This window comes from Mustelus asterias, chromosome 1 (genome assembly GCF_964213995.1).
Source record: "Mustelus asterias chromosome 1, sMusAst1.hap1.1, whole genome shotgun sequence".
Lineage (NCBI taxonomy): Eukaryota > Metazoa > Chordata > Chondrichthyes > Carcharhiniformes > Triakidae > Mustelus > Mustelus asterias.
The window spans coordinates 195,292,362-195,318,203 of NC_135801.1; the positions used below are offsets into that span (position 1 = coordinate 195,292,362).

At 42.7% G+C, this 25,842-nt stretch overlaps 1 protein-coding gene and 1 long non-coding RNA gene across 7 annotated transcripts in view; one reads left to right on the forward strand and one right to left on the reverse strand.

The window, feature by feature from the left end:
* Positions 1 to 12,606, forward strand: part of LOC144501162 (uncharacterized) — a 134,488-nt gene extending 121,882 nt beyond the window's left edge. For 4 of the 5 annotated variants that reach the window (XM_078224609.1, XM_078224592.1, XM_078224584.1 and 1 more), the window contains 2 exons: positions 2,175 to 2,352; positions 10,159 to 12,605. In XM_078224609.1, the coding sequence (XP_078080735.1) occupies positions 2,175 to 2,352; positions 10,159 to 10,211 (231 nt within the window). In that variant the 3' untranslated portion in view covers positions 10,212 to 12,605. Of the gene's footprint in view, positions 1 to 2,174; positions 2,353 to 10,158 lie in introns of all 5 variants that reach the window. The other variant, XM_078224574.1, reaches the window with a different exon arrangement.
* Positions 12,607 to 14,418: 1,812 nt separating this feature from the next.
* The window catches only part of LOC144501208 (uncharacterized), a 136,627-nt gene continuing 125,203 nt past the window's right edge, over positions 14,419 to 25,842 (reverse strand). The window contains exons 5-6 of one of the 2 annotated variants that reach the window (XR_013499071.1): positions 20,282 to 22,037; positions 14,419 to 17,039 (exon numbers count right to left, since the gene is read on the reverse strand). This is a non-coding gene — a long non-coding RNA (uncharacterized LOC144501208). Of the gene's footprint in view, positions 17,040 to 18,527; positions 22,038 to 25,842 lie in introns of those variants that run through there. The other variant, XR_013499070.1, reaches the window with a different exon arrangement.

The following is a 25,842-nucleotide window of genomic DNA, read 5'->3' on the forward strand; positions in this document are numbered from 1 at the left end:
AATTGGATGCAATTCTCCAGCTGAGACCAAACGAATGTCTATTTTCCCTTCAATCTCTGCTGGCTTTCCTTAATGAACCTGCATTTGGTCGAGTGATTAATAATTTTTTCACAAATTATTATTTCTAGATGTTTTTACATTGCTGAAGTTAAACTGAATGACCGGTAGTGGCTGGGCTTATCTTTACACCCTTTTTTGAACAAGGATGCAACAATTTTAATTCTTCAGTCCTCTGGAGTTGAAGGAAAATTGTGGCCAGTGCCTCTGCAATTTTTACTCTCACTTCCTTCAGACTCCTTTGATGCATCTCATCCAAACCTGGTGCTTTATCAACATAGTGTTCTAGGCCCAACATCTTCACCTAGTTCATCAATGACCTTCCATCCATCATAAGGTCAGAAGTGGGGATGTTTGCCGATGATGGCACAATGTTCTGCCCCATTTGCGACTCCTCCGATACTGAAGCAGTCCATGTCCAAATGCAGCAAGACCTGGATAATATTCAGGCTTGGACTGACAAACAAGTAACATTTGCGCCAGACAAGTGCCAGGGAATGACCATCTCCAACAAGAAATTATCTAACCATTGCCCCCTGACAGTCTCTTTTCATAATCTCTTTGCTTTTACTTTTTTTAAATTCCCCTCTGAACCTTCTAAAATTAACCATGGTTCTCGATTGTATTTTCTCCCTGATGATTATCATAAGTACATATTTTCGTCATCTTGGTCTCTATCTCTTTTGTCATCCAGGGAACTCTTGTCCCTCTTTGCTTTTTACATTTTCACTATCTCAGTCTATATTTAGATAATTAAAGTCCTGAATTATAACTACTCGATAATTCTTACACCCCTCTGTAATTTTCTTGCTGCAAATTTGTTCCTTTACATCCTTTCCACTTGTTGATGGACTGGAGACTACACTGAGCAATGTGTTCCTCAGCTTTAGCCAAATAGATTCTGCCCTTGATCAGTCTGGGACATCTTCTTTTTCCAGCACTGCAATGCTCTCCTTTTCTTCCTTATCTTTCATAAACACCTTCTATCCTGGAATATTTAATACCCTGTCTGGCCCTTCTTTGGTAGTCATGATGTGGAGATGCCGGCGTTGTGGGTTGCTTGAGAGCAGATATCCACTCCATCTGACGAAGGGGCAGCGCTCCGAAAGCTAATGGCATTTGCTACCAAATAAACCTGTTGGACTTTAACCTGGTGTTGTTAAAACTCTTACTGTGTTGGCCCTTCTTTGAGTCAGGTCTCTGTTATAACCACAATATCATATTTCTATAGCAATCTGTGCCTATAGCTCACCAATCTTAGTAACCACTCTTGTGCATTCACATACATTGTAACCCTGATGTAGATGTTTTTCCTTACTCCCTTCCTCTGACTACATCAAATAACTTACTATTCCCTACTCCAGTGCTATCTCTTTCTCCCAGTATCCTCTTCTCTAATATTACCTCCTGGTTCCCACACCCCTGCCAGTTTAGTTTATACCCTCCCCAATAGCACTAGAAAATCCTTTAATCATTTTAAATTATGGTATTTAGGAAAGATAGCAAAGTTAGAGTGGTAGAAAAGTAGATGGTGGAGGAGTGGTATTGTCGCTAGACTAGTAAACCAGAGAGCCAGGGTAATGCTCTGGCAACCTGGTTTCAAATCCCACCACGGCAGATGGTGAAATCTGAATTCAATAAAAATCTGGAATTAAGAATCTACTGATGACCACGAAACCATTGTCGATTGTCGTAAAATCCCATCCGGTTCACTAATGTCCTTTAGGGAAAGAAATCTGCTGTCCTTACCTGGTCTGGCCTACATGTGACTCCAGAGCCACCGCAATGTGGTTGATTCTTAAATGCTTCCAGGATGGGCAATAAATGCTGGCCCAGCCACCAACATCCATGGCCCAGCCACCAACGTCCATGTCCCATGAACAAATAAATAAAAAGAGACATGAGTTGCCAAAATATCTCTGGCTCCTCATATAAAATGAGGGCGATTGGGCTGTGAGAGGTATGCAAACTATGTCAAAATAAAGTAATGGAAGTCTGCTGGTCTCTGAGGACCTGCATCCCAGCAAATGCCAATTTTTTTCTTCTTTTAGAAAAGGGTTCTCACGCTGAATAGTTGTTGCAGGTTGTATTAGTGACATTCTCTGTTGTCTCACCAGCCCTCATCCCGTGAAGCCTATCAGCAGCACTGTGCAGATTCCGGAGAAGAAATCTGGTCTGTCGGGTATTGGCAGCACACTGAGCAGTGGGCTCGAGAAGCTGAAGAATGCGACGACAGGAAGCATCAGTCCCGTCAGGTCACCAGCACCTGGTCAGGAGGAGCAGGAAACGGTGAAGGTAATTGGAGAACCCTGATATTAACATCTGCACATTTATTGCCCCACCACGTGGGTCGAGTAAACAGCTGCATAATGTCCTGTGAGCCATTGTATAGAGAAATTCACACTCTGCTGCATCTGTGTTGGCTAACAAAACTCAAACGTTTCTTTTGATTTTCATTCAGAGAGAAACGTGACCGGGCCCAAAGTAATTGAGATTGCGGGATTCTGGGTGTGAGTGGGTGAGGCGGCACAATGGTTAGCACTGCTGCCTCACAGTGCAAGGAACCTGGGTTCGATTCCGGTCTTAGGTGATTGTGTGGAGTTTGCACATTCTTCCTGTGTCTGCGTGGGTTTCCTCCCACACTCCAAAGATGTGCAGGTTAGGTGGATCGACCACAGTAAATTGCCGAAAAAATGTGTAGGTTAAGTGGATTAGCCATGGAAAATGCGCAGGGTTACGGCGATAGGATGGCGGGGGGTGGGTGATGCTGGGTAAGATGCTCTTTTGGAGAGTTGGTGCAGATGGATGGGCCGAATGGATTCCTGCACTGTAGGGTTTCTATGGATTTTATGAACTGAGTCATGTACAATGCAACCAAATCTCCTCAACTCTTTACATCTGTCTTTTAAACATCTGCGTGGATGTATCTCCACTCTCAAAACTGACCTCACCTTTAATTTTCAGACACAAGTATCCCCCAACTGCTTGGATTGCGATGGTGGTGGGGTAGGGGGAGATGGACTGTACTTCATAATTATTCTGACCAAATTTTTAGGCACATCAAGAAACAACTACTGTTCATGTGTTTACCTTCAAGTGTTTAAGCATTATTGAAAGGAAAATAATCCACACACACAAAGCCGCTCTTGTCTTTTCTGTTTCCTTTTGAAAGGATTTGTTGGGGTAAGTATAAATCATGTTTAAAAATTGAAAAGCTAATCCGATTGTAGGTTGCTAAGCATCTGTGCTGCAAGTGTTAAATAAATTGAGTTTAAATTTTCATCCTTGGAGAAGAGCTATATGGTATGGACTTGGTGCTTTTCTTAGCTTCTAGTTGCTTATGCTTATCTTCTTCACAGAAACATAGACATAGAAACATGGAAACCTAGAGCACAAAACAGGCCCTTCGGCCCCACAAGTTGTGCCGAACATATCCCTACCTTTTAGGCCTACCTATAACCCTCCATCCTATTAAGTCCCATGTACTCATCCAGGAGTCTCTTAAAAGACCCTATTGAGTTCGCCTCCACCACCAATGACGGCAGCCGATTCCACTCGCCCACCACCCTCTGTGTGAAAAACTTCCCCCTAACATTTCCCCTGTACCTACCCCCCAGCACCTTAAACCTGTGTCCTCTCGTAGCAGCCATTTCCACCCTGGGAAAAACCCTCTGAGAGTCCACCCGATCTATGCCTCTCAACATCTTATATACCCCTATTAGGTCTCCTCTCATCCTACGTCTCTCCAAGGAGAAAAGACCGAGCTCTCTCAGCCTATCCTCATAAGGCATGCCACTCAATCCAGGCAACATCCTTGTAAATCTCCTCTGCACCCTTTCAATCTTTTCCACATCCTTCCTATAGTGAGACGACCAGAACTGAGCACAGTACTCCAAGTGGGGTCTGACGAGGGTCTTATATAGCTGCATCATTATCCCCGGACTCCTAAACTCAATCCCTCGATTGATAAAGGCCAGCACACCATACGCCTCCTTAACCACCTCCTCCACCTGCGGGGCTGATTTTAGAGTCCTATGGACCCGGACCCCAAAGTCCTTCTGATCCTCTACCGTACTAAGAGTCTTTCCCTTTATATTGTACTCCTTCATCCCATTTGACCTGCCAAAATGGACCACGACGCATTTATCTGGGTTGAAGTCCATCTGCCACTTCTCCGCCCAGTCTTGCATCCTATCTATGTTCCTCTGTAACTTCTGACATCCCTTTAACATTCAATTTAATGAGATTAAGAGATACCTGAGCATTGATGAAATGGGTGCAAAATCTGATCATTTTTGGGTTGAACTTTCAGTTGGGTCTCGTGAGGAAATCCAGCCAGCGTTTTTTTTTGTTTAGAGACAACACCTCTACTTTTTTTGTTCTCTGTTCATTGCCCTCCAAGTTTAAAAAATACACACTAAAGACTAACAACCTGCTGAGGTAGTTTCCACTCCGGTTATGTTAGCTGGTAGCAGTCAGAGTGTAGAATTCACTGCCATAACCAGCAAGGATCAATAAAGCACTGTTCTGTGACTCTGCCCATCCTAAGATCAGTCAGATCCAATGTCGAGGAGAGTATGAGAGTGAGAGTCCTTGTGAGAGTGCAGATACATGCAACAGAAGAGATTCCATAGATCGTGACTCGTAATCTTGGAGATCTATGGATAAATTTAGCTCCTGTTCCCATTAATGCCACTTGCACCATTTCCCCCCATGCTGTCCTATAAAAGCGCTCTTCGTGCAGTTTTTCTGTTCCTTCCTTTCCCTGCTCATCCTGTTGGATTTACCAGAAGCTGCACTTGCTGCCCAGCCAGGGTGAGAATGTGGGCATAACTGAAAAGTTACCCACAACATGAAAATCTCTTTGCTGCACTTGGGATCAGAAGGTACAGCAGCACAGGGGAAATATTAGATCACACACAAACAGGAGAAACTTTAAGAATATGATTGCTTGATCTCCCATAGCATTGTATATGGTGAGTTGACATGTGTAGTTTACAGGTGTGAAGTTCAGCAGACGCATAGACATACTTTTTGTATTTCCATTATAAGTTCTCATTTTTATTTTGGGCGGTGTAGTGGTAATGTCATTCAATTAGTAATCCACAGGTCCAGCCCAATCCTCTGGGTACATGGTTTCAGATCTCACCAGGACAGCTGGTGGAATTTAAATTTAATTAATAAAATCTGAAACTTAAATTACAAAGTAATAGTGACCTTGAAACTGTCATCAATTGTCATTAAGGCCCTTGTATGTCAACCTTTATGGAAAGAAATTTGTCATCCTTACCCGGTCTGGCCTACGTGTGATTCCAGACCCACAGCAATGTGGTTGACTCTTAATTACCCTCCAAGATGGCTCAGCAAGTTGAAGGGCAATTTGGGATTGGCAGTGAATTCTGGCCTTTCCAGTAATGCTATATCCTATGAAAGAATTTTTTAAAATGGTAAATACACAAACATGTCGCATTGCAATTAGGTATGAGTTTTGGCTCAGTGGTAACACACACTCTGAGTTCAAAGATCATGGGTTCAAGCTCCACTCCGCGGACATGAGAATTTAGGCTGATAATTCTGCTCAAGAGTGTATTCTCAGAGGTGCCATGCCTTGGATGAGATGTTCAACAGTGGACTGACCCATCTACTTAGTCAGAAAAGATCCCATGGTACTATTCGAAGAGTCAGGAAATTCTGTCCAAGGTCTGGGCCGATATTTATCCCTCAGCTGACATCAATAAAACATCTTTGTGAGACTTGCTGTGTGTGAATTGGCTGCCGTGCTTTGTACTTCATTGGCTGTGAAATATTTTGGGATGTCTTGAGAATGTGAAAAGGGCTACAATTCCCTCTGGAATCTCTCTCCTCTTCCAGGCCTATATCCCAACTTGTGTCCTCTGCTGTTCCACATTTGGGCTACTAAGCGCCTCCGCCCTTCTCTGCTATACTGTATGGTGTTAGACCTGTTCTCTGCACACGCCTTTTTCATCCCATCCTTGGAGTTTGTTCTGTAAACCTCTTTACCTTTCCGTATCATAGAACATAGAACATAGAACATTACAGCGCAGAACAGGCCCTTCGGCCCACGATGTTGCACCGACCAGTTAAAAAAAAAACTGTGACCCTCCAACCTAAACCAATTTCTTTTCGTCCATGAACCTATCTACGGATCTCTTAAACGCCCCCAAACTAGGCGCATTTACTACTGATGCTGGCAGGGCATTCCAATCCCTCACCACCCTCTGGGTAAAGAACCTACCCCTGACATCAGTTCTATAACTACCCCCCCTCAATTTAAAGCCATGCCCCCTCGTGCTGGATTTCTCCATCAGAGGAAAAAGGCTATCACTATCCACCCTATCTAAACCTCTAATCATCTTATATGTTTCAATAAGATCCCCTCTTAGCCGCCGCCTTTCCAGCGAAAACAATCCCAAATCCCTCAGCCTCTCCTCATAGGATCTCCCCTCCATACCAGGCAACATCCTGGTAAACCTCCTCTGCACCCTCTCCAAAGCCTCCACATCCTTCCTGTAATGTGGGGACCAGAACTGCACACAGTACTCCAAGTGCGGCCGCACCAGAGTTGTGTACAGTTGCAACATAACGCTACGACTCCTAAATTCAATCCCCCTACCAATAAACGGCAAGACACCATATGCCTTCTTAACAACCTTAAAACTTCTGGGAAGATGTAGTGAAGGAGGCATTGGGATTGGAAACATAGAAAACACCATTGATTTAGGCTTGACTTGATGGGGGCAAAGAAAATGAAATAAATGGACTTCACTGTCGCTGGATCCCTAACAGCACTGTGGGTGTACCTTCACCACATGGACTACAGTGGTTCAAGATAGCAACTCAACGCCACCTTCTCAAGAGCAATTAGATCCCTTGACCCCTCTATCCTTGCAAACCGAGTTTATCTCCAAAAAGCAGCCACTTGAGCTCAGAGAGGGGGAAACTGCATTCTGCAGCTTGCAAATCCTTCCTGTATTCTGGATGAGTATGTTGTAGTGTTGCACAGGTGTGAAACATTGTCTCATACAGACAGACTGCTCATTCTTCAGTGAGCCAGCTTTGGTCTGGATGGACTACTCCAGTTGACAGAGTCTAGCCTGAAGGTGAGCATTGTTTAATTGTAGTAGAGGAAAGATATGAGCCTGCAGGGGACACAGCTGTTGAGGTCTTTGCCCTTTTCATGCAAGAGGGTGATTGTGGTCTATTTGAAAGTTTCATAGAAGGTGTCGGCTGCCAGTAAATGATAGAAGGGTTTAGTCTGGTTATTTAAGATAAGAAGGGACTTGGAGACCTGCTGGCCATGTTCAACTATTATATACTGGAGAGGACTGAATATGGTGGGACATGACAGGACCTCATCGCAATAATAACCAGGAAGGAACACCCTTAGCTCCAAAGATAATGAGGTGGTGACTGGCAATTAAAAGCTGTTCTCTCTTGTGAATGCTTGTTTGTCAGTTAATCAGCTTAATTAGTTACACCATTTCTTTAATTCCCCCTTCCTTCCAAAACAACAGTCAACATTGGGTTACACATGAGAGTATTAGTCTCCATTGGTTTTAGTTATATTTATCTCTTTTCTCCTATTTCATTTTTTCCCATCTTTGGTTTCACAGAATCACAGAATTGTTACAGTGCTGAAGGAGGCCATTCAGTCCATCATGTCTACCCTGGCTCTCCAAAGGAGCATTATGACCTTAGTGCCTTTCCTCGTACACCTGCACATTGTCGCTATTCAATAATCACCTGATGCCCTCTTGAATGCCTCGATTGAACCTGCCTCCACCACACTTCCAGCCAGTATATTCCAAACCCAAAGCACTTGCTGTGTGAAAATGTTTTTTCTCACAACACATTTGCTTCTTTTGCAAATCACTTTAAATCTGTGCCCCCTCGTTCTTAATTCTTTTACCAGTAGGAACAGTTTCTCCCTATCTACTCTGTCCAGCCCCTTCATGATTTTGAAAATCTCTATCAAATCTCCTCTCGGCCTTCTTCTCTCCAAGGAGAACAGTCCCAAACTCTCCAATCTCTCTTCATAACTGAAGTTTCTCACCCCTGGAACCATTCTTGTAATCCTCTTCACTCTCTCCAATGCGTTCACATCCTTCCTGTAATGTGGCAACCAGAACTGTACGCAATATTTCAGCTGAGGTCTAACTAGTGTCTTGCATAAGTTCAGCATAACCACCTTGCTCTTGTACTCTATGTCCCTATTAATAGAGTCTAGAATGTTTTCTGCTTTATTAACTGCTCTCTCCACCTGTCCTGCCACCTTCAAAGATCTATGCACATGTACACCCAGGCCCCTGCACCCCCTTAAGAATTTTACCCTTTATTTAATATTGTCTATCCATGTTCTTCCTACCAAAGCGCATGACCTCACACTTCTCCACATTAAACTTCATCTGCCACCTATCTGCCCACTCCACCAACTTGTCCATGTCCTTTTGAAGTTCTACAATGTCCTCTTCACAGTTTACAATACGTCCGAGTTTTGTATCATCCACAAACTTTGAAATTGACCCTTGCACACCAAGATCGAGATCATTAATAAATCAGGAAAAGCAAGGGTCTCAAAACTGACCCCTGGGAAACTCCACTACAAACCTTCCCATGCCCAAAAAATATCAATTGACCATTACTCTCTGCTTATTATTCAGACAGTTTTGTATCCATGTTGCTACTGTCCCTTTTATTCCATGAGCCATAACTTTTCTCACAAGTCTGTTGTGTGGCACTGTATCGAATGCTTCTGAAAGTCCATATACACCACATCAACAGCTTTACCTTCATCCACCCTTTCTGTTACCTCTTCAAAAACCTCCATCAAGCTAGTTAAACATGATTTCCCTTTAGAAATCTCTTCCTAATCAACCCACACTTTTCCATGTGAATACTAATTCTATCCCGAATAATTGTTTCTAGAAGCTTACCAACTACTGATGTTAAACAGACTGGTCTGTAGTTGTTGGGCTTATCGTTGCAATCTTTTTTGAACAATTTCAATTTCAAAGTTTGTGGATGATACAAAACTCAGAGGTATCGTAAACTGTGAAGAGGACAGTGCAGAAGTTCAAAAGGACATACATTTCCTCGATCCGCCCCCCTCCCCCGCCCCGAATCTAGAGCAGATTGGAAGATTATGGTCAGCATCCCTGCAATTTCCAGTCTCACTTCCTTCAAGATCCTTGGTTGCATCTCCTCCGTTCTCGGTGCCTTGTCAACTTTAAGTACTGACAATCCATTCAACACTCCCTCCTTATCAATTTTGAACCCTACTAGGGACAGAGTTTCCTCATCTATCACCATGTCCTGGGTAGCATCTATCTCCTTGGTAAAGACGGATGCAACATACTCATTTAATACCTCAGCCATGCTCCATGTGTAAATTCTGTTTTAGGTCCCTAATCGGCCCTACTCCTTCACCATCCTTTATTACTGTTTATATACTTATAGACTTTGGGATCCTCCTTTATGATTGATGTCTGCCAGACTTTTCTCAAAATCCCTCTTCACTTCTCTATTATGCTTTCTCACCTTCCCTCTGAACCTTATGTATTCCTCGCGATTCTAAACTGTATTTTTTTTCTCTCCCTATTGTATTAGACAGCTGAGGGGGCTACCAGTCTGCCGGTCAAAGAATGAATAAAAACGTCAGATGCCCCATTCAACCTCCAACAAACCTTGTCCTCTGTTTAATATCCCAATGATAGGACAGCACCTCTGATAATACTGCATTTCCTCAATACTGCACTGAAGCCCGGAATATGTGCTCAAATCCTGGAGTGAAACTGTGATCCCCAAACATTTCTGGTTAGAAGTGCTATTAACTGAGTCAAGTTGACATGCACAAAAAAGAACATGAATCTGGCCCAGAGGCTATTTGCAATGCCTGAACTTCCACCTTGACTGAGATCAGTAGCTCCATAGGCGAGTATTAGAACCTGTTCTTTCTCGGGTTTGGTATAGTGGTGCACAAGACTGTATGCTCACTCAGTGAGGCAGGAAGGGAGGCCCTGCTCATTTGATCATTTTCCTACTGGTGTATTTTTAAAAAAATCTGGGTTTCTTGTATTTCAGGAATTCAAGCCCGCAGACCCAGTTGCTCGCTACTACCATCTCACACACGATGAGCTCATCAAAATAATCCTGCAGCAGGAACTGGAACTGCAGAAGAAGGCAGTGCATGTGCGGGATCTGGAAGAATACATTGATGTGGTGCTAGTGCAAGTCATGGAGCAAAAGCCTAGCATTCTCCAGTCAGTGAGTGAAAGAATGAAGACCAAAGCAGCTAACAAATAAAACAGCATTGTGCCTGATACACTGTGACTATATGGGTTTCCTCTCTGTACCCTTACACTAGTAAATGCTGGAATCACACTCAAATAGTACAACAGATTTAAAGTTTTTCTTGCTGTAAATGGCCTGTGTCTTTAAATGATTGTCCCAAGGGGGGATTAATGATATGGTAAGGAGATGGGAAAAGGGGAACAAGGCTTTGTGACCCTTTGGGTTGGAACATGGTTTTTTTCACAATTGGGATCGGATGATAAATGTAGCTCCGGTTCATTTGTTGCAAGAATTCTATGTGAAAGCTTTAGGACAACCTGTTATTAGTGGTCATGAGATTGCATAAAACTTTCCCATTGACATCAGATTGGCAGTTTGGTTCAGAGGCCACAGAAAGCTTCTGTGGGAAATGAAAGTTCTGAAACTAAAAATCATTCAGAGCTTGCGAAGTGAGTAAGGAGTCTTCCCTCGTGTTAAAGCAAAATTAAAAGTGCTTTTAAACTGCATATAATGTGTGCTATACCAATTGCTTGTGCCTTGGCAAGCATGATACAAGTTCCACAAAATATGTTCAATGTTTCTTTTTCCATTCATACTCCGCTTTCAGCCAATCCTTTACACCAGTTTTCCCAGATAAAACTTTATGCCCTGTTCCTTTTTCCCATCCGTTTTGGCTGGGAATTGGTCGATGTAATTGTTTTGATATCCATTAATAAGAACTGTTCTCTATGCAATTCAACTGTTATTGATGCCAGTATCCTGCTGCAGAACTGATGACATTTCAAAAAAAAGAGAATTGTCCTTATACTTTGCTAGTTGTCATCTCTTCCATACACCAATCAGAACTGCATCATGGTGACTGCAAATTATTTCCTGTTACTCATGGATTTTTATTTTATAACAGTAATATAATCCGTCCATGATATTCTGTATCACAGTGAGAGCCTGAACTGGTTGTTGCCTTACACCCACACTACAGCACTTTCAGGTAAGCTTCAAAGAATAGTGAATAATGGCAATGGGGAATTTGCTTGATTTATTCTCCCCCTGCCTGGTACCAAAGGCAACTATGGTGTCCTTGATTGACATCAGTTGATTGTGCACTACCACCGCTTTATCCTGGAGGTCCTTTCATCTCTGTGGCACAGCTAGAGGAAAAGGGGAACCTCTTTCTGCTAGTGTCCAGTTTTTAATAATTGGGATTAATCAAGTGACTACAGAACAATTCTGTTGTCCCTTCTTCTTTCTCAGACTGCGACTGGGATCTGTAGTGATATATTTGTTTCCGCTGGCAACATGTTTGCACACACAACCATGAATGATTGCAAAAAAAAAACCTCAAAATGAATAATGACCGGTGGCTGAAAATAAAATCAGAAATGTTGTATGCAACGAAGAGTTTTGCATCTACAGGCAAAACCACAAATGTTTTCTTGGGAACAGTATCCCTTGTGAGTTAAACAAAAACGATAGTCGCTCAGGAAATCACCAAGCATTAAAGCATCAATTATTTTTATAAAGGTTGGTTGGTTTCCATCTCACAGTTGGGAGTCTATCTACAAAGACCAGTTAAAGCACTGTATATAAAATGTATTTGATTTGCCTTGCTAGCATATTTTGTAGAATCCTATTTTAGCTTTCAAAGTGAGAATGTTCAGAAACTGCACATCTGTTCTCAAAGCAAATCCATGATGGTGAGCTGCTTTTTAAAGTTTAAACCTGATCTAATTAAAGCTGAATAAAACTTAAGGTTGAGAGCTTCAGTATCCTGGAGTCACGCAGTTGCTGCTCCATATGCATTTTTCACGTTATGAAATCATAAAGGAGCACAGATACTGCAATGATTAACTTGTGTCATCATCATCTCTGGACTAGTCCATTGAGAACAAGTTTGACAAAATAAATTAGATATTTATTTTTAATTGTTTTCAGTGGTAATTTATGCCAGGAATTAAATTTGAAGTGGAGAAGTTTGGAATCGGGTTCTTTTTCTCTCCTTCGTTAGCTGCAATTGTGGGTGGGGAGCAATCAATGTACAGCATTTCAACTTGCTCCCTGCCTCCTCCTCAGTCCCAATGTATAGCGCCTCAACATAGAGCGAAGAGAACACTGTCTAAACTCTTCCACCTTTGTTATGTAATTGGTGAAAAATATCCTGTTTCCAGAAAGTGGAGATGGAACTTTGAAAATTGCTACTTGTTAATAAAGTTATATCATGAAATAAATTAGACGTGTGAGAGAATTTTTGATGTATAGGTTTTCTTGAGATTGGCTGGGGAGTGGAATACTGCCCTTTAAGACCTTAGCAACTTAAGTCCAAATCCAGCCTAGATCGTTGGATAGAAAATTGTGTCTTTAACTTCGAAGTGTTTTATGAAGTAAATTTGGCCAGTCTTAACTCAGTTCCCATTGACGTGGATTTCACAGCAAAACATGAACTATAAATTTGGTACAAAATGGCATTATCATATTTTTATTTTAATTGTCAGGATGCAACTGTTACTGCCTCGAGTGTCATTTATTGTCCATTTGTAGCCGTCCTGAGAAAATGTTAGTGAGCAGTCCTTGAAGTCTGTTTCAGGAATTTGTCCTAATGGTGCTGAAGGATTGGTAATACAGTCCCAAATCGGGATGCTGTGACTTGAAGGGGAACTTGAGGGATGGTGTTCCCATGCACCTTTGTCCTTCTAAGTCATGAAGGTCACAGTAGCAGACCTTCCCTACAATCAAGGATCTCAGGAGGCAGGGGTCCTGCCTACCATGAGCTGCTGGCCAGTTAGAGGCTTGCAGCTCTTCTACACTCAGCAGCGCTACAGGGGAAGCACTGGCAGCTTCTGGAACAACGCACTGAGGAAGGACCCAGGTGCAGGTGAGTGATGATGAATCCTCAGGCCCATTGCCAGGTTGATACAAGAGGTGGTTGGGTGAGTGCCTCAATTTGAGGTTGGGCAGGAAGACCGTTCAAAGTCCAAAGATGTGCAGGTTAGGTTGATTGGCCATGCTAAATTAACCCAAGTGTTAGGAGGATTAGCAGGATAAACATGAGGGGTTAGGGGAATAGGGCCTGGGTGCAATTGTGGTTGGTACAGACTTGATGGGCTGAATGGCCACCTCCTGCACTGGAATGGATTCTATGATTCATGGGTCTTCCTGCCACTTAATCAGGTTGGAGTTGTAAAGGCAGTGAAATCTCCAATGCAAGCCTCCCATGTGATTATATGACCCCCATGCCATCAAACCCTCCAGAAGGGAGGGCACAAAATTCTGCCCACAGTTATGTATTGGATAATATCTATTCCATGGTACACAGTACTTTAAAAGCCCGAGCAGAATGGAGGTGGTGCAGCCTTCTATTAAATATGAAATAAGGACAGTAGTAAGAAAGGATCTTGGCTCAGAAGATAGGGAAGTGGAAACAATATGGGTGGAGATTAAGAATAACAAGGGTCAGGAAACTCTGGTGCAAGTTGTTGATAAGCTCTAACAGTACTATTGGGCACAGCATTACACAATAAATCATTGGAGTTTGCAACAAATGCAATACAATGATCATAGGGATTTAACCTTCATATAGACTTGACAAATCAAGTCAGCAAGGGTAATTTCAGATACCAAGTGGATAGATTGGAGAAGTAGGAGTTGTTCTCAAATTAGGGAAAGTTAAGAGGAGTCTAAATGTGGTATTCAAAATTACAATGGGTTTTGATAGAACAAGTTGGGAGAAATGGTTTCTGCTGGCATGTGGTAACCAATGTTCCTCATATTTAGAGCAATTGGCAAAAGAATAAAGGCAAAATTATCCCAAAGAGAGTTATGATCTGGATTGTAAAAGGGTGATGCAATCGGATTCCACAGCATTCCTAAAGCAACTAGATACATACTTGATCCCTAATATGCAAGGCAACGAGGGAAAAAGCAGAGATGTGGAATTAAATTGGACAGCTCTTTCAGAGAGATGGCAGAGACATGACAAGTGGTCCCGACTGGGCTGTAAGATTGTTTTGTTTTACAAAACTGTAGAGTAATAATTTTGCCAAGGCCAGTCTTCCATCAAGAAGAAACCCTTTATTGATGACCAAAGGAAGAGGTGCACCTGCAGCTTACAGCAAACAAGACTATACCCGCGGACCCAAAACAATGGTCCTGGATGCATACGCGATGAGCTTTTCCATCCCCTCTTTTCAGCGACGTGAAAGTTTTTAAAAAAATTTATTAGTGTCACAAGTAGGCTTACATTGACACCGCAATGAAGTTGCTGTGAAAATCCTCTAGTCACCACACTCCGGCACCTGTTCGGGTACACTGAGGGGGAATTTAGCATGGCCAACGCACCAAACCAGCACGTCTTTCAGATTGTGGGAGGAAACAGGAGCACCCAGAGGAAACCCAGGAAGACACGAGGAGAATGTGCAAACTCCGCACAGTGACCCAGGAATTGAACCCAGGTCCCTGCCACTGTGAGGCAGCAGTATTAACCACTGTGCTGCCCCCAAGTATCACCCCTACCCCGGAAGGGCAAGTGTTGCATGTCAGCACGAGATCTTCCTTGGGATCAAAATGGGCCAGTTGGATGACAGTAGCTGATGTTTGACTTTGGCGAAACCTACTGCCTGTGGCGATTCCCAGGATTATCTCTGGTATTTTCATAGTAGGGTGTGCAGGCAGGTGTGAGGGGGCGCAGCATGGAAGCTAAATATAGGGCAAATTTCCCATAACTTACTAATCCCAGGAAGGATTTTAACTCAGAGGTGTTCCTTGGGGTTGGTTCTTCCTTGATGGCTTTTACCTTATTCTCTACTGGTTTTTTACCTTATCCTCCCTTTTCCCAGTACCCGAAGTAGGTCCCTTCAGCTTGAAAGACGCATTGTTCCCTCTTCAAGCACACTCCTACTCTTAAATATTTCTGCAATACCTCTTGCCAGTATTCTGACCAGAACATCATCTTAGTATACTGCAGTCTGGGTAGCCCTTGAAGAATGTTCTCCATTGGAAAATGGCACATGATGACAAGACCCCCAAAGGGCAAGCGAGTATACTCATATAGTCCCTTGTGCATGTTGATCATCACTTACTTCTGAGAGGACTCATCCAATTCAAGCTGAAGATAGGCGGGACTCATGTCCAATTTGGAAAATAACTGTTAACTAAGCGTACAGGTCTTCAAATCGGGGAATGGAGTACCTATTGAGTTTGGAAAGCCGAGTCTCCACAAAAATGAACTGATTTGTCAGGTTAAAGAACGGGGACTACGGGCACAGCCCATTCTGCAAATTGCACGGGCCTTATTATGTCTAAACTTTCAAGGCACCATAGTTCAGTTTACATCTCCAAGAAGTATGGGACTGGTCTTGCTCTAAAATACCTAGGTGTAGCATTGGCGGCCAATGTAGATTTTGGCCTTGGCCGCTACTTTTCCCTGATAACCTTATATAGTCTCTCCACACCTAGTCTGAAGATCTCTAACCAGTTCAGTCGGATCTGCTGGAGCCAATCTCTCCCCATGAGCCTTAGTTTTTGCCCCTATACAACAATGAGTTGGAGGTGAACTGATTGCTGCCTATAAGTCACTGGGCCTTTTATTTGTAAATATTTCCCGGTGTAGGTGGATAGTCCGGTCTTCGTATCTAACAAGCTGAGGGGTTGGGTGCCAGTTTGGTGGTGCCTGTATGTCTATTCTTCGATAACAGAGACCACAGTCCCATGTCCACCTCCATCTTCAACGGATGGCCATTTATTAGTAATTCTACAACAGGGGCAACTTTGTTGTGTAATGTCCTCGTCTCTGGAAGAGGGGATACCTGCGTACAGTCGAGTATGGTCTAGGCTCCCTCACTAGGCAGCACACATTCTGCCTTTTCCTAAAATTTTGCCTTGGGGCTGTGACCTTTGACAGTGCTTGCAATAGTCCATTGTCTGGCATTCACACCCCTCTGCAGTATGTTCTCTAACACTCTTGGGGTTGTTACTGCCTTTCTTTGACTGCCTGGCCGTGTTATTAGAGCTCCAATATTGTTAGTGGCCCTCTAATATCTTGTTTACACAAGCACTCTCCATTGGGGACCGATTATACGAGATGCCTCCCCCTAGCTGAAGGACATTGTTGCCTGACGTACTCTGTAGCTTCTGAGCCCATTTTTCTCCATTCTCCAGCGATAAAACTATTACAATGGCTTTTTAAAAAAATAGAGATTGGGTTCTGCCAACTGCTTCTTTTGGGTAGTTAGGTTATTTATGCTGTATATCTGTCCTGCAACATTCCATTTAGAAGTGGTCCGAATTCGCCATATTCTGCTAATTTCCGTAACCCAGCCAACAACTCAGTGACAGAGGTTCTCCTGGCCATGTTGAAGCAGTATATTTGGCGTATAAAAGAAGGCTTCTGGTTGTAGTGGTTTTTTTTATCAAGTCTACTCGATCATTAAAAGTTTTCAAGGCAGAGACATCCGGATAGGTCAGACTTTTTATCACGTTGAAGGTCGGAGCCCCATATGCAGCCAACGATGTTACTTTTTGTCTTTGTCTCCTTCAATGTTGTCAGCACGGAAGAAGTAACACACGTGCACTGTATATTGGGCCCAGTCTTCCCTGCTGGTATCAGAGGGTTCAAGTTTCCCTAAGAGTCATAATTGCTTTTCCTCACCGGAGAAAATTCTTGACTTACAGAAGTTGTCCTGAGAGAGAAAAAAAATGTTTTTTTTACTCATTGCCAGTGTAATAATTCCGCCAAGGCATCTTCCATAAACAAGAATCCCTTTATTGATAATCAAAGGAAGACCTGCAGTTTAAAGCAAACAAGTCTACAGAGTCATAGAGTCTATGACCCTATGTCTATACCCAGTGACCTACAACAACTGTCCGGGTTGAAGCAATGGGTTTTAACCTCTCGCTGCTCACTTCCCAATGGGCAAACCTCCGCTCACTCAGTAAGGGAGTTCTATCGTCGTTCCCCCGTGTCCTTCATAACAGTCAGGCTGTGCAATGTACCAGTGATCAAAGCAAGAGCCCATGTCAACATTTAAATACAGGTTAGAAATAGATGAAAATAAAGCAATATGGGAACAAGATTGTCATGCAGAGGATGAACACTGGTTGGATTAGCTGCTTATTGTCCTGTTATAATTTTTACATAATCTGTCAGTATGTGATCCTAAAACTGAGAAATTGGTAAGAGTATCTTTATTCTCAACGAGAGCAGTGAGATTCATATAAACAAACGTAACTGCCCCACACAACACCCCATTTCTTCAACATTGTCCTTGTCCAATTCTCCCAGCAGTAATTGTCCAGCTTTATTTGATAATCTTGTGGGCAGATGTCCTGCAAGAGCGAAGAGTCTGCATGAGTCTTTGATCTCCACATGGTTTATTATTTTTCTTTTGGAACAGGAGTAACCCAGCTTATACATTGAACCTGTGGATAACCAATGCTTGAAACGATGCTCCTTGAGGAACCTGAACTTCCTGAAAGCGATTGTCTTTGAAGCACTTTCGCCACCTCAGTCTCTTGCAAAGCACTCCTTTGTTCAATACATTCTAGGTCATGGACTAGAACCATTTAACTCACCTTTTTATGGGGGCCATAAAGCCTATGTCTTCATGGAAGGCTAATCTCAGAAATGCTACATCACTGAAGTCTCGTTTAGAGCTAATAATTTCTCTATAGCCATTTGCCAAGTGAAGGCCAGGCACTATGCTTCTCCTTTATGAGAGCCTTTTAGTTACTGAATGATGTTGGGGTCCCTCCCAATGAAACTTCTTTCATGTTGCTACCAAATGAAACGGAGAGAGAACTGCACTCGATACCAGCTCAGTCAACACCTTAAAGCCATTCAACCGTTGAACGGAGAACCAGGATGCATGGAGCTGTAAGTTTTTGCAAATGAGATGGAGGCTGTAAATCATATTAAGAGGACTATTGATATACAAAGTGACAGAGGACTCCCAGAAGACAATGATCCTCTCCATTTGTCTCCATATAGTCATTTAGTGCAATCATGCATCTGAACAGACCAGTGCATCTGTCTAATGAATCTAATTTCTACATATTCCTTTCAATTTTCTTTTGTTAAGATGTTGCTGTGTTGCTACAGTACAGTATTGTAGATGTGAGGTTTAGGTTCAGGAATCATCAATTACCCAAAAAGGGATCAAACTCAAGTGATTTAAAGTGATTTATTAAGAAGCAAATGTTTAAATGTGATACATAAACCTATCTATGGCAGAAAAAGTATGCAATGCATGACAGTTAAGAGCAGTTTACCAATTCCAGAATGGAGGCAGCAGTCTTCTTTTCTCTTTGTTCTTTGTTGTCCCAAGTGGCTGAGGTGTTAGGAAGCTCTTTCCCAGTTGTCTTCTGCCTGGTGAGGACTGCCCTCTTAACTCCTGAATAGCCGTAAACATACTAGGGCTGGTTGTTTGCCCAATGTCAATCACTTGTTTGAATAGCTCTGGCCAATGACCAATGTCTGGTACCCAAAGTGTCACATCCCCTCTGTTACTGAGATTATCTTTTTAGTTTGTCTCATGATGGCTGTCATTTGTTAACACCTACCAGACACTTGTATAGAGGATACATAAGGTGCCAGAAGTATTATCCTTCTTTGTTTCACCTCCATCACTAACTATTTGCGACTGTTCATGTGTTTTATCAGAGAAAAAAAACACCCTTCTGCCAGATGGCCTCATATTGTGCCTGCTAATTCTATACTATTCTGAAAAGTACCTATTTTTACAGAACCAATGATTGTCCTCTTGTATCTCACCTATTGGAACTTTCTTTGGAGGTGATACTAGATGGTGAAAGCCAGCAAACTTTGATTGTGGAAGAGTCAGTTGCAACAGATCACTGCCATCACGCACGTGGACCAGGACACTTGTATTAATCAGCTAACTCCACACACATGGGAATTGAGCCTTCCCAACATGGTGTGGTTGAGTAGCATAGTAGATGGTGCATTTACCAATTGAGCCCTTTAATAGAGCTGTGAGATGTGAAATCTATAAGTAGTTAGCTTCTATGAAAAGAACTTCAATTAATAAATAAAAGGGAGGGAGGGAGCTCTTATTACGCAAACATTTCTTTCCCCATTTTCTGTTGCATTACGAACTTCCTTCAACTTTTCCATGGCAGGAACAGGAATAGTGAGAAGTGTGAGTAATGTACGCAACTTCTTTTATCATGCAGGAATGTCACTATGATTGCCGTTGGTTAATGATACAATCAGCTGCTTGTGTAAACATGCACAATCTGCACTAGGTGGCAGGCGATGCATTGGCACTGATAACAGATTCCTTCATCTCAGGTCCTTTCTGCTATTAGTCTACACAGGATTGAAATTCCACCTATACATATGCTAGCAAATTGCATTTGAATATTAATATTGTGTGACAATTTGAGTAATATGTCAACTGGGATTAAACTGACCAGAAATTACCTTCCTTCCACCTCTCCTGAAGGCACTGAAAGTTGGTGGGATCCTGGTCCACAGATACTAGTGGACCCTCAGTGACTCTCCCAAATGGTCATTCCTTGTGATTCAGACGGTAAATAGTCTCTCTGAACAATCTTCAGCATCATCTGTCCTAAGAGAATGATGAGGAGGATAATACTCCAAGGCACTTTGCCAAGTTGAAGTACTATCATCATGTTTCCTCCAAGATTAGCTAACTCAACATTGAAAACAGATTTCTGGATCAGTACAACTTAGTTCATAATTAATAACATTTTTTGAAAGAATCAAAAGTAAAATATTAATCTCCTTTGTTCCATGTTCCTAAGATATGAACCAAACTAAGAAGGGTGGACAGCGAAAATTAGATGCTTAAAATATTGTCCACCACAAGGGGCAGTGGTAGGGAAGTTTTTTTAAATCTAATCTTCCATATCCCCTGACAAACATCAAGGTTGCACTCACTTTTTTCCATTTCTCTTTATCCTTTCTGATATCTGCAGAATTTGACCCTGGTTCTGCTTGGGGTGAATCACCTTGGCATGATTCTCTCATTGCTCCAATTCTACTTTGTCTAAATGTAGCCAGCACATCTCTATCAGAGAAAAAAGGTTTGCACTTATATAGCACTCTTCATGATCACAGGACATTCAAAACAGTTCACAGCTAATGAATGCAATACTTTTCAACATAATTTTTTTTTTTAATATACTTTTCCAATTCAATCAAATCAAATCCAATTCAGAGTCTCAACAAGTTGAGACATTTCAGATCCAGGCTGACAAGACAGGACGGGAGACCAAAACCACCCTGACCTGGGCCTGATCTACATGAGTCAAGCTGATTGGAGAAGGGGGAGGATCCTCCTCCAAGACTTGAGCTCATTTGCATCTTAGCCAAAAGGCCGAGATGCCGCTTTTAAAAATTGCTTCATATGAAACACATGAAGCCCCAGTGCAACCCAATGACCCCAACCAAGTGCAGGCGATCCATACTACACTTGATCCTAGCCAAAAGGCCGAGAAGCCTTTTTAACATAATTACTATTGCAATTTAGAAACAATTTAGATCCTAGCCAAAAGGCCGAGAAGCCTTTTTAACATAATTACTATTGCAATTTAGAAACACGGCAGCCAGTTTGTGCCCAGCAAGTTCCCACCAGCTGCAATGTGATGAGCAGATAATCGTTTTTTGTGATGCTGCTTAAGGGGTAAATATTGGCCAGGCCACTGGGGATAACTCTCCTTCAAGTTAGTGCTTTGGGATCTGTTGTTTTCACCTGAGAAGGTAGACAAAGTGTCAGTTTAAAGCCTCATCCAAAACACAGCACCCCTGACAGTGCTACACAGAACATCAGTCTTGGTATTATTCACATCCTGAAGCGGAAATTGAAATTACAACCTTCTGGCTAAGAGGCAAGGGTGCTATCAACAGAACCACCATTGATGCACAATTTTCCCTCCTGCACCTCATCCTGTATCAGTTTATCTCATATCAATGGCAGCCCTTGACACTGCAGCATTATCTGTCACTTGGTCAAAATCCTGGAACTCCCTCCCTGATAGCACATTGGACACACCTACACCACAGGGACTGCAGCAGTTCAAGAAGTCAGCTCAGCACTACCCTGTTAAGTGCAATTAGTGATGGGCAATAAATGCTGGCCTAGCCAATCATATCAACAATGAGCTCTCACTCCTTAGGTCTAAAACATTTTGCATTGCTTCACAAGTGTGAAAAGGTGTATCCCCCATGGGATACACCTTTTATAATGGCCACTTATAAAGTTGGTCAAAGAGACATATTTCACTAAAGTGTTAAAGGTGGGGAAGAAGGTAGAAAGACAGTCCTTTGATGGTCTTGATCTTTGAGGTAAAGATGCACAATCTACTTTGGCGGCCGAAGTAAAGGTGAAGGGTGAAAAATGAAACTCAGGATTGTCAGAACAAGGAGCAGAATTTAATCTGGAGAGTTTGCTCCCAGTTTGTTCCTATTTAGTGAATTAAATTCTGATGTTGAACAGGGCATATATTCATTATCTATTACACAGGTTTGCTGTTGTTGAGTTGCAGTTTGTTCCAGCTTACACCTAGGGGTAGGGATGAGTCAGGAAGCTGCACAACAACAGTATTGAATTGACAGGCCTTTTCATGCCCTTTCACAAGAGCAAAACACTACAGATGCTGGAAATCTGAGGCATACTCAATACATCAGGCAGCATCTGTGGAGAGAGAAACAGAGTTAACATTCCATTTTCTTTTTAGTTCTCCTGCCCTTAATTATCGGCAGAATACCATTTAAGCAGTTTTCTGGTTGGTGAGAGCTGTAGTTTATACGCATTGAAACTTTAAAATAATTAAATCTACATTTTCCATACTGCCTGTTTAGAACATCTCCTTACCCACCCCCCATAATCAGGGAGGTCAGGACAGACAAGCTGCATGTCACAGGACAGCAGATACCTGGGAACACCACCACCAGGAGGTTCTCCTTCAAGTCACAAACCATCCTGACTTGGACATACATCGCAGTTATTGGCCATGCTAAATTCTCCCTCAGTGTACCCAAAAAGGCGCTGGAGTGTGGCGACTTGGGGATTTTCACAGTAACTTAATTGCAGTGTTAATGTAAGCCTATTTGTGACACTAATAAAGAAGTAAAATCTATTACTGTCACTGGGTCAAAATCCTGGACTGCAGCAGTTCAAGAAGGCAGTTCATCACCACCTTCTCAAGGGCAATTAGAATTGGGCAATACATTTTGGCCGAGCCCACATCCCATAAATTAATTTTTTTTAAATCACAGTCTTTGCAGGGTGTTTGCTCCTGCTATTGGGGAAGTTTAAACTAACTTGGTGGAGGATAGGACCCAGGTGACAACATTAGAGATGAAACACAAGGTGCACAAAGGAGACGCAGTTAGCACCAAACTCAGTAATAGTAAAGTATTAGATGCAGCCAGAGTAAGGAGGAATACAATCAAGTCAAAATCAAGTTAACAATGCATGTATGTAAACACACCAAGGATGGTAAATAAGGTTGGCTGCAGGCACAGATCGGCAAGTGGGAATATGAAGTTGTGGACATAGACTTAGCATCAGAACTAGGGTGCACTTCTTAAAATTAAGAGTCTCCCTTTTAGGACAGGGAAGAGGATTTCTTTTCTTTCTCAGAGGACGTGTTAATTTGGAACTCTTTGCCTCAGAAGGTGGGTTCATTGAATATTTTTAAGGTGGAGGTAGATAGATTGTTAGGCAAGGGAATCAAATGTCATTGGGGTAAACAGAAATATGGAATTCGAAATGCAAACAGATCAGCCACAATCTTAATGAATGGCAGAGCAAGCTCGAGGGGCTGAATGGCCTACTTGTGCTTCTATTTCATACGTTTGCATGCGTAAATTCCATTTTGGTCTCTAAACGGTCCTAAATTTTAAAAATTATTTATATGCTGATAGAAGACTTTGGGATTCCTCTTTATGTTGGCTGCCAGTCTTTTCATAATCCCTCTTTGCTTTTTCATCTCCCTTCTGAACCTTCTGTATTCAACCTCGCTCTCAATGGTATTTTCTACCTGACACCTGTCTTAAGCACACGTTCTCTTTTGTATCTTAATTTCTATCTTCAGGGAACTAATTTTCTTTCAGGGAGCTCTGGATTGGTTTGTCTTACCTTTCCCTTTTAAGAAATATACCTGAGCATGCCCGAACCATTTCTCTTTTGAAGGTAGCCCATTGTTCTGCTCCACTTTCTCCCGCCAACCTTTCATTCCAGTCTACTCAGCCCAGCACCATTCTTGCCCATTGAAATTGGCTCTCCCTAGTTAATAATTCTTACTCTGGATGGCCCATTGTCCTTTTCTATGACCATCCTAAACCTCATGATACAATGATCAAGGTTTTCAAAATCATGAGAGGTTTGGACAGAGTAGATATGGACAACATTTCCAATTTGTGGAGAGGTTGAGAACCAGGAGGGCACTGATATTAGGTACTAGAACCATTATATGATTCTATCATAAGGGAACTCCTTTTTCCTAATTTAATTAGGTGAATTGTTAATTTTTTAATGTAGAGTGGAAAATATAAACCGAATGATTGCATTTTAAAGGCATCCTGCCTCTTCTAACCCTCCCACTCACCACTTTACTCCCCAACACTCCTGAACCCTTTGGTCGGAAAGCGACTGGCCCGGATGGGGTACCCGGACATGCACTCAAATCCTGTGCTGATCAGCTGGTGGAGGTATTCACAGACATCTTCAACCTCTCTTTACAACAATCTGAGGTCCCTATCTGCTTCAAGACGACAATCATCATCCCTGTACCTAAGAAAAGCCAAGCAGCGTGCCTTAATTACTATCGACCGGTGGCTCTGACGTTCATCATTATGAAGTGCTTCGAAAGGTTAGTCATAGCACGAATCAATTCCAGCCTCCCGGGCTACCTGGATCCACTACAGTTTGCCTACTGCCACAACAGGTCCATAGCAGACGCCCCATTTCCCTGGCCCTGCACTCAACCCTGGAACACCTAGATAACAAGGACACCTATGTCAAACTCCTATTTATTGACCACAGCTCAGCCTTCAACACTATTATTCCCACGAAACTCATCTCCAAACTCCGTGGCCTGGGCCTCGGCACCTCCCTCTGCGACTGGATCCTGAACTTCCTAACTTACCACAATCAGTAAGGATAGGCAACAACACATTCTCCATGATCATCCTCAACACCGGTGCCCCACAAGGCTGTGTTCCCAGCTCCCTACTATACTCCTTATACGCCTATGACTGTGTGGCCAAATTCCCCTCCAATTCAATTTTCAAGTTTGCTGATGACACCACCGTAGTGGGTCGGATCAGAAACAATGACGAGACAGAGTACAGGAATGAGATAGAGAATCTGGTGAACTGGTGCGGCAACAATAATCTCTCCTTCAATGTCAACAAAACTAAGGAGATTGTCATCGACTTCAGGAAGCGTAAAGGAGAACATGCCCCTGTCTACATCAATGGGGATGAAGTAGAAAGGGTCGAGAGCTTCAAGTGTTTAGGTGTCCAGATCACCAGCAACCTGTCCTGATCCCCCCATGCCGACACTATAGTTATGAAAGCCCACCAACACCTCTACTTTCTCAGAAGACTAAGGAAATTTGGCATGTCAGCTACGACTCTCACCAACTTTTACAGATGCACCATAGAAAGCATTCTTTCTGGTTGTATCACAGCTTGGTATGGCTCCTGCTCTGCCCAAGACCGCTACAAACTACAAAAGGTCATGAATGTCACCCAATCCTTTACCCAAACCAGCCTCCCATCCATTGACTCTGTCTACACTTCCCACTGCCTCGGCAAAGCAGCCAGCATAATCAAGGACGCCACGCACCCCAGACATTCTCTCTTCCACCTTCTTCCTTTGGGGAAAAAGGTACAAAAGTCTGAGGTCACGTACTAACCGACTCAAAAACAGCTTCTTCCCTGCTGCTGTCAGACTTTTGAATGGACTTATCTTGCATTAAGTTGATTTTTCTCTACACTCTAGCTATGACTGTAACATTACATTCTGCACTCTCGCTTTTCCTTCTCTATGAACGGTATGTTTTGTCTGTATTGCGCGCAAGAAACAATACTTTTCACTGTGTGTTAATACATGTGACAATAATAAATCAAATCAAAGTCATGTGAGGGTTGGCTAATGGAAGCGGGCAAGCCAAAAGGTGAGAAGAGGGAGGTGGGTAAGTGCGTGGTTCAGTGGAAGGAGGTGGCAAGCCAGACAGAAGCAGCAATCAAGGCAGCATAGTGGCTAGTACGGCTGCCTCACAGTGACAGGGACCCAGGTTCAATTCCAGCCTTGGGGCTTCCGGCTGTGTGGAGTTTGCATTCTTCGCGTGCTCCGGTTTCCTTCCACAGTCCAAAATTGTGCAGGTGAGGTGCATTGTCCCTTAGTGTCAGAGGGATTAGCAGGGCAAATAGGTGGAGTTATGGGGTAAGGCCTGGGTGGAATTATTGGCAGTGCAGGCTTGATGGGC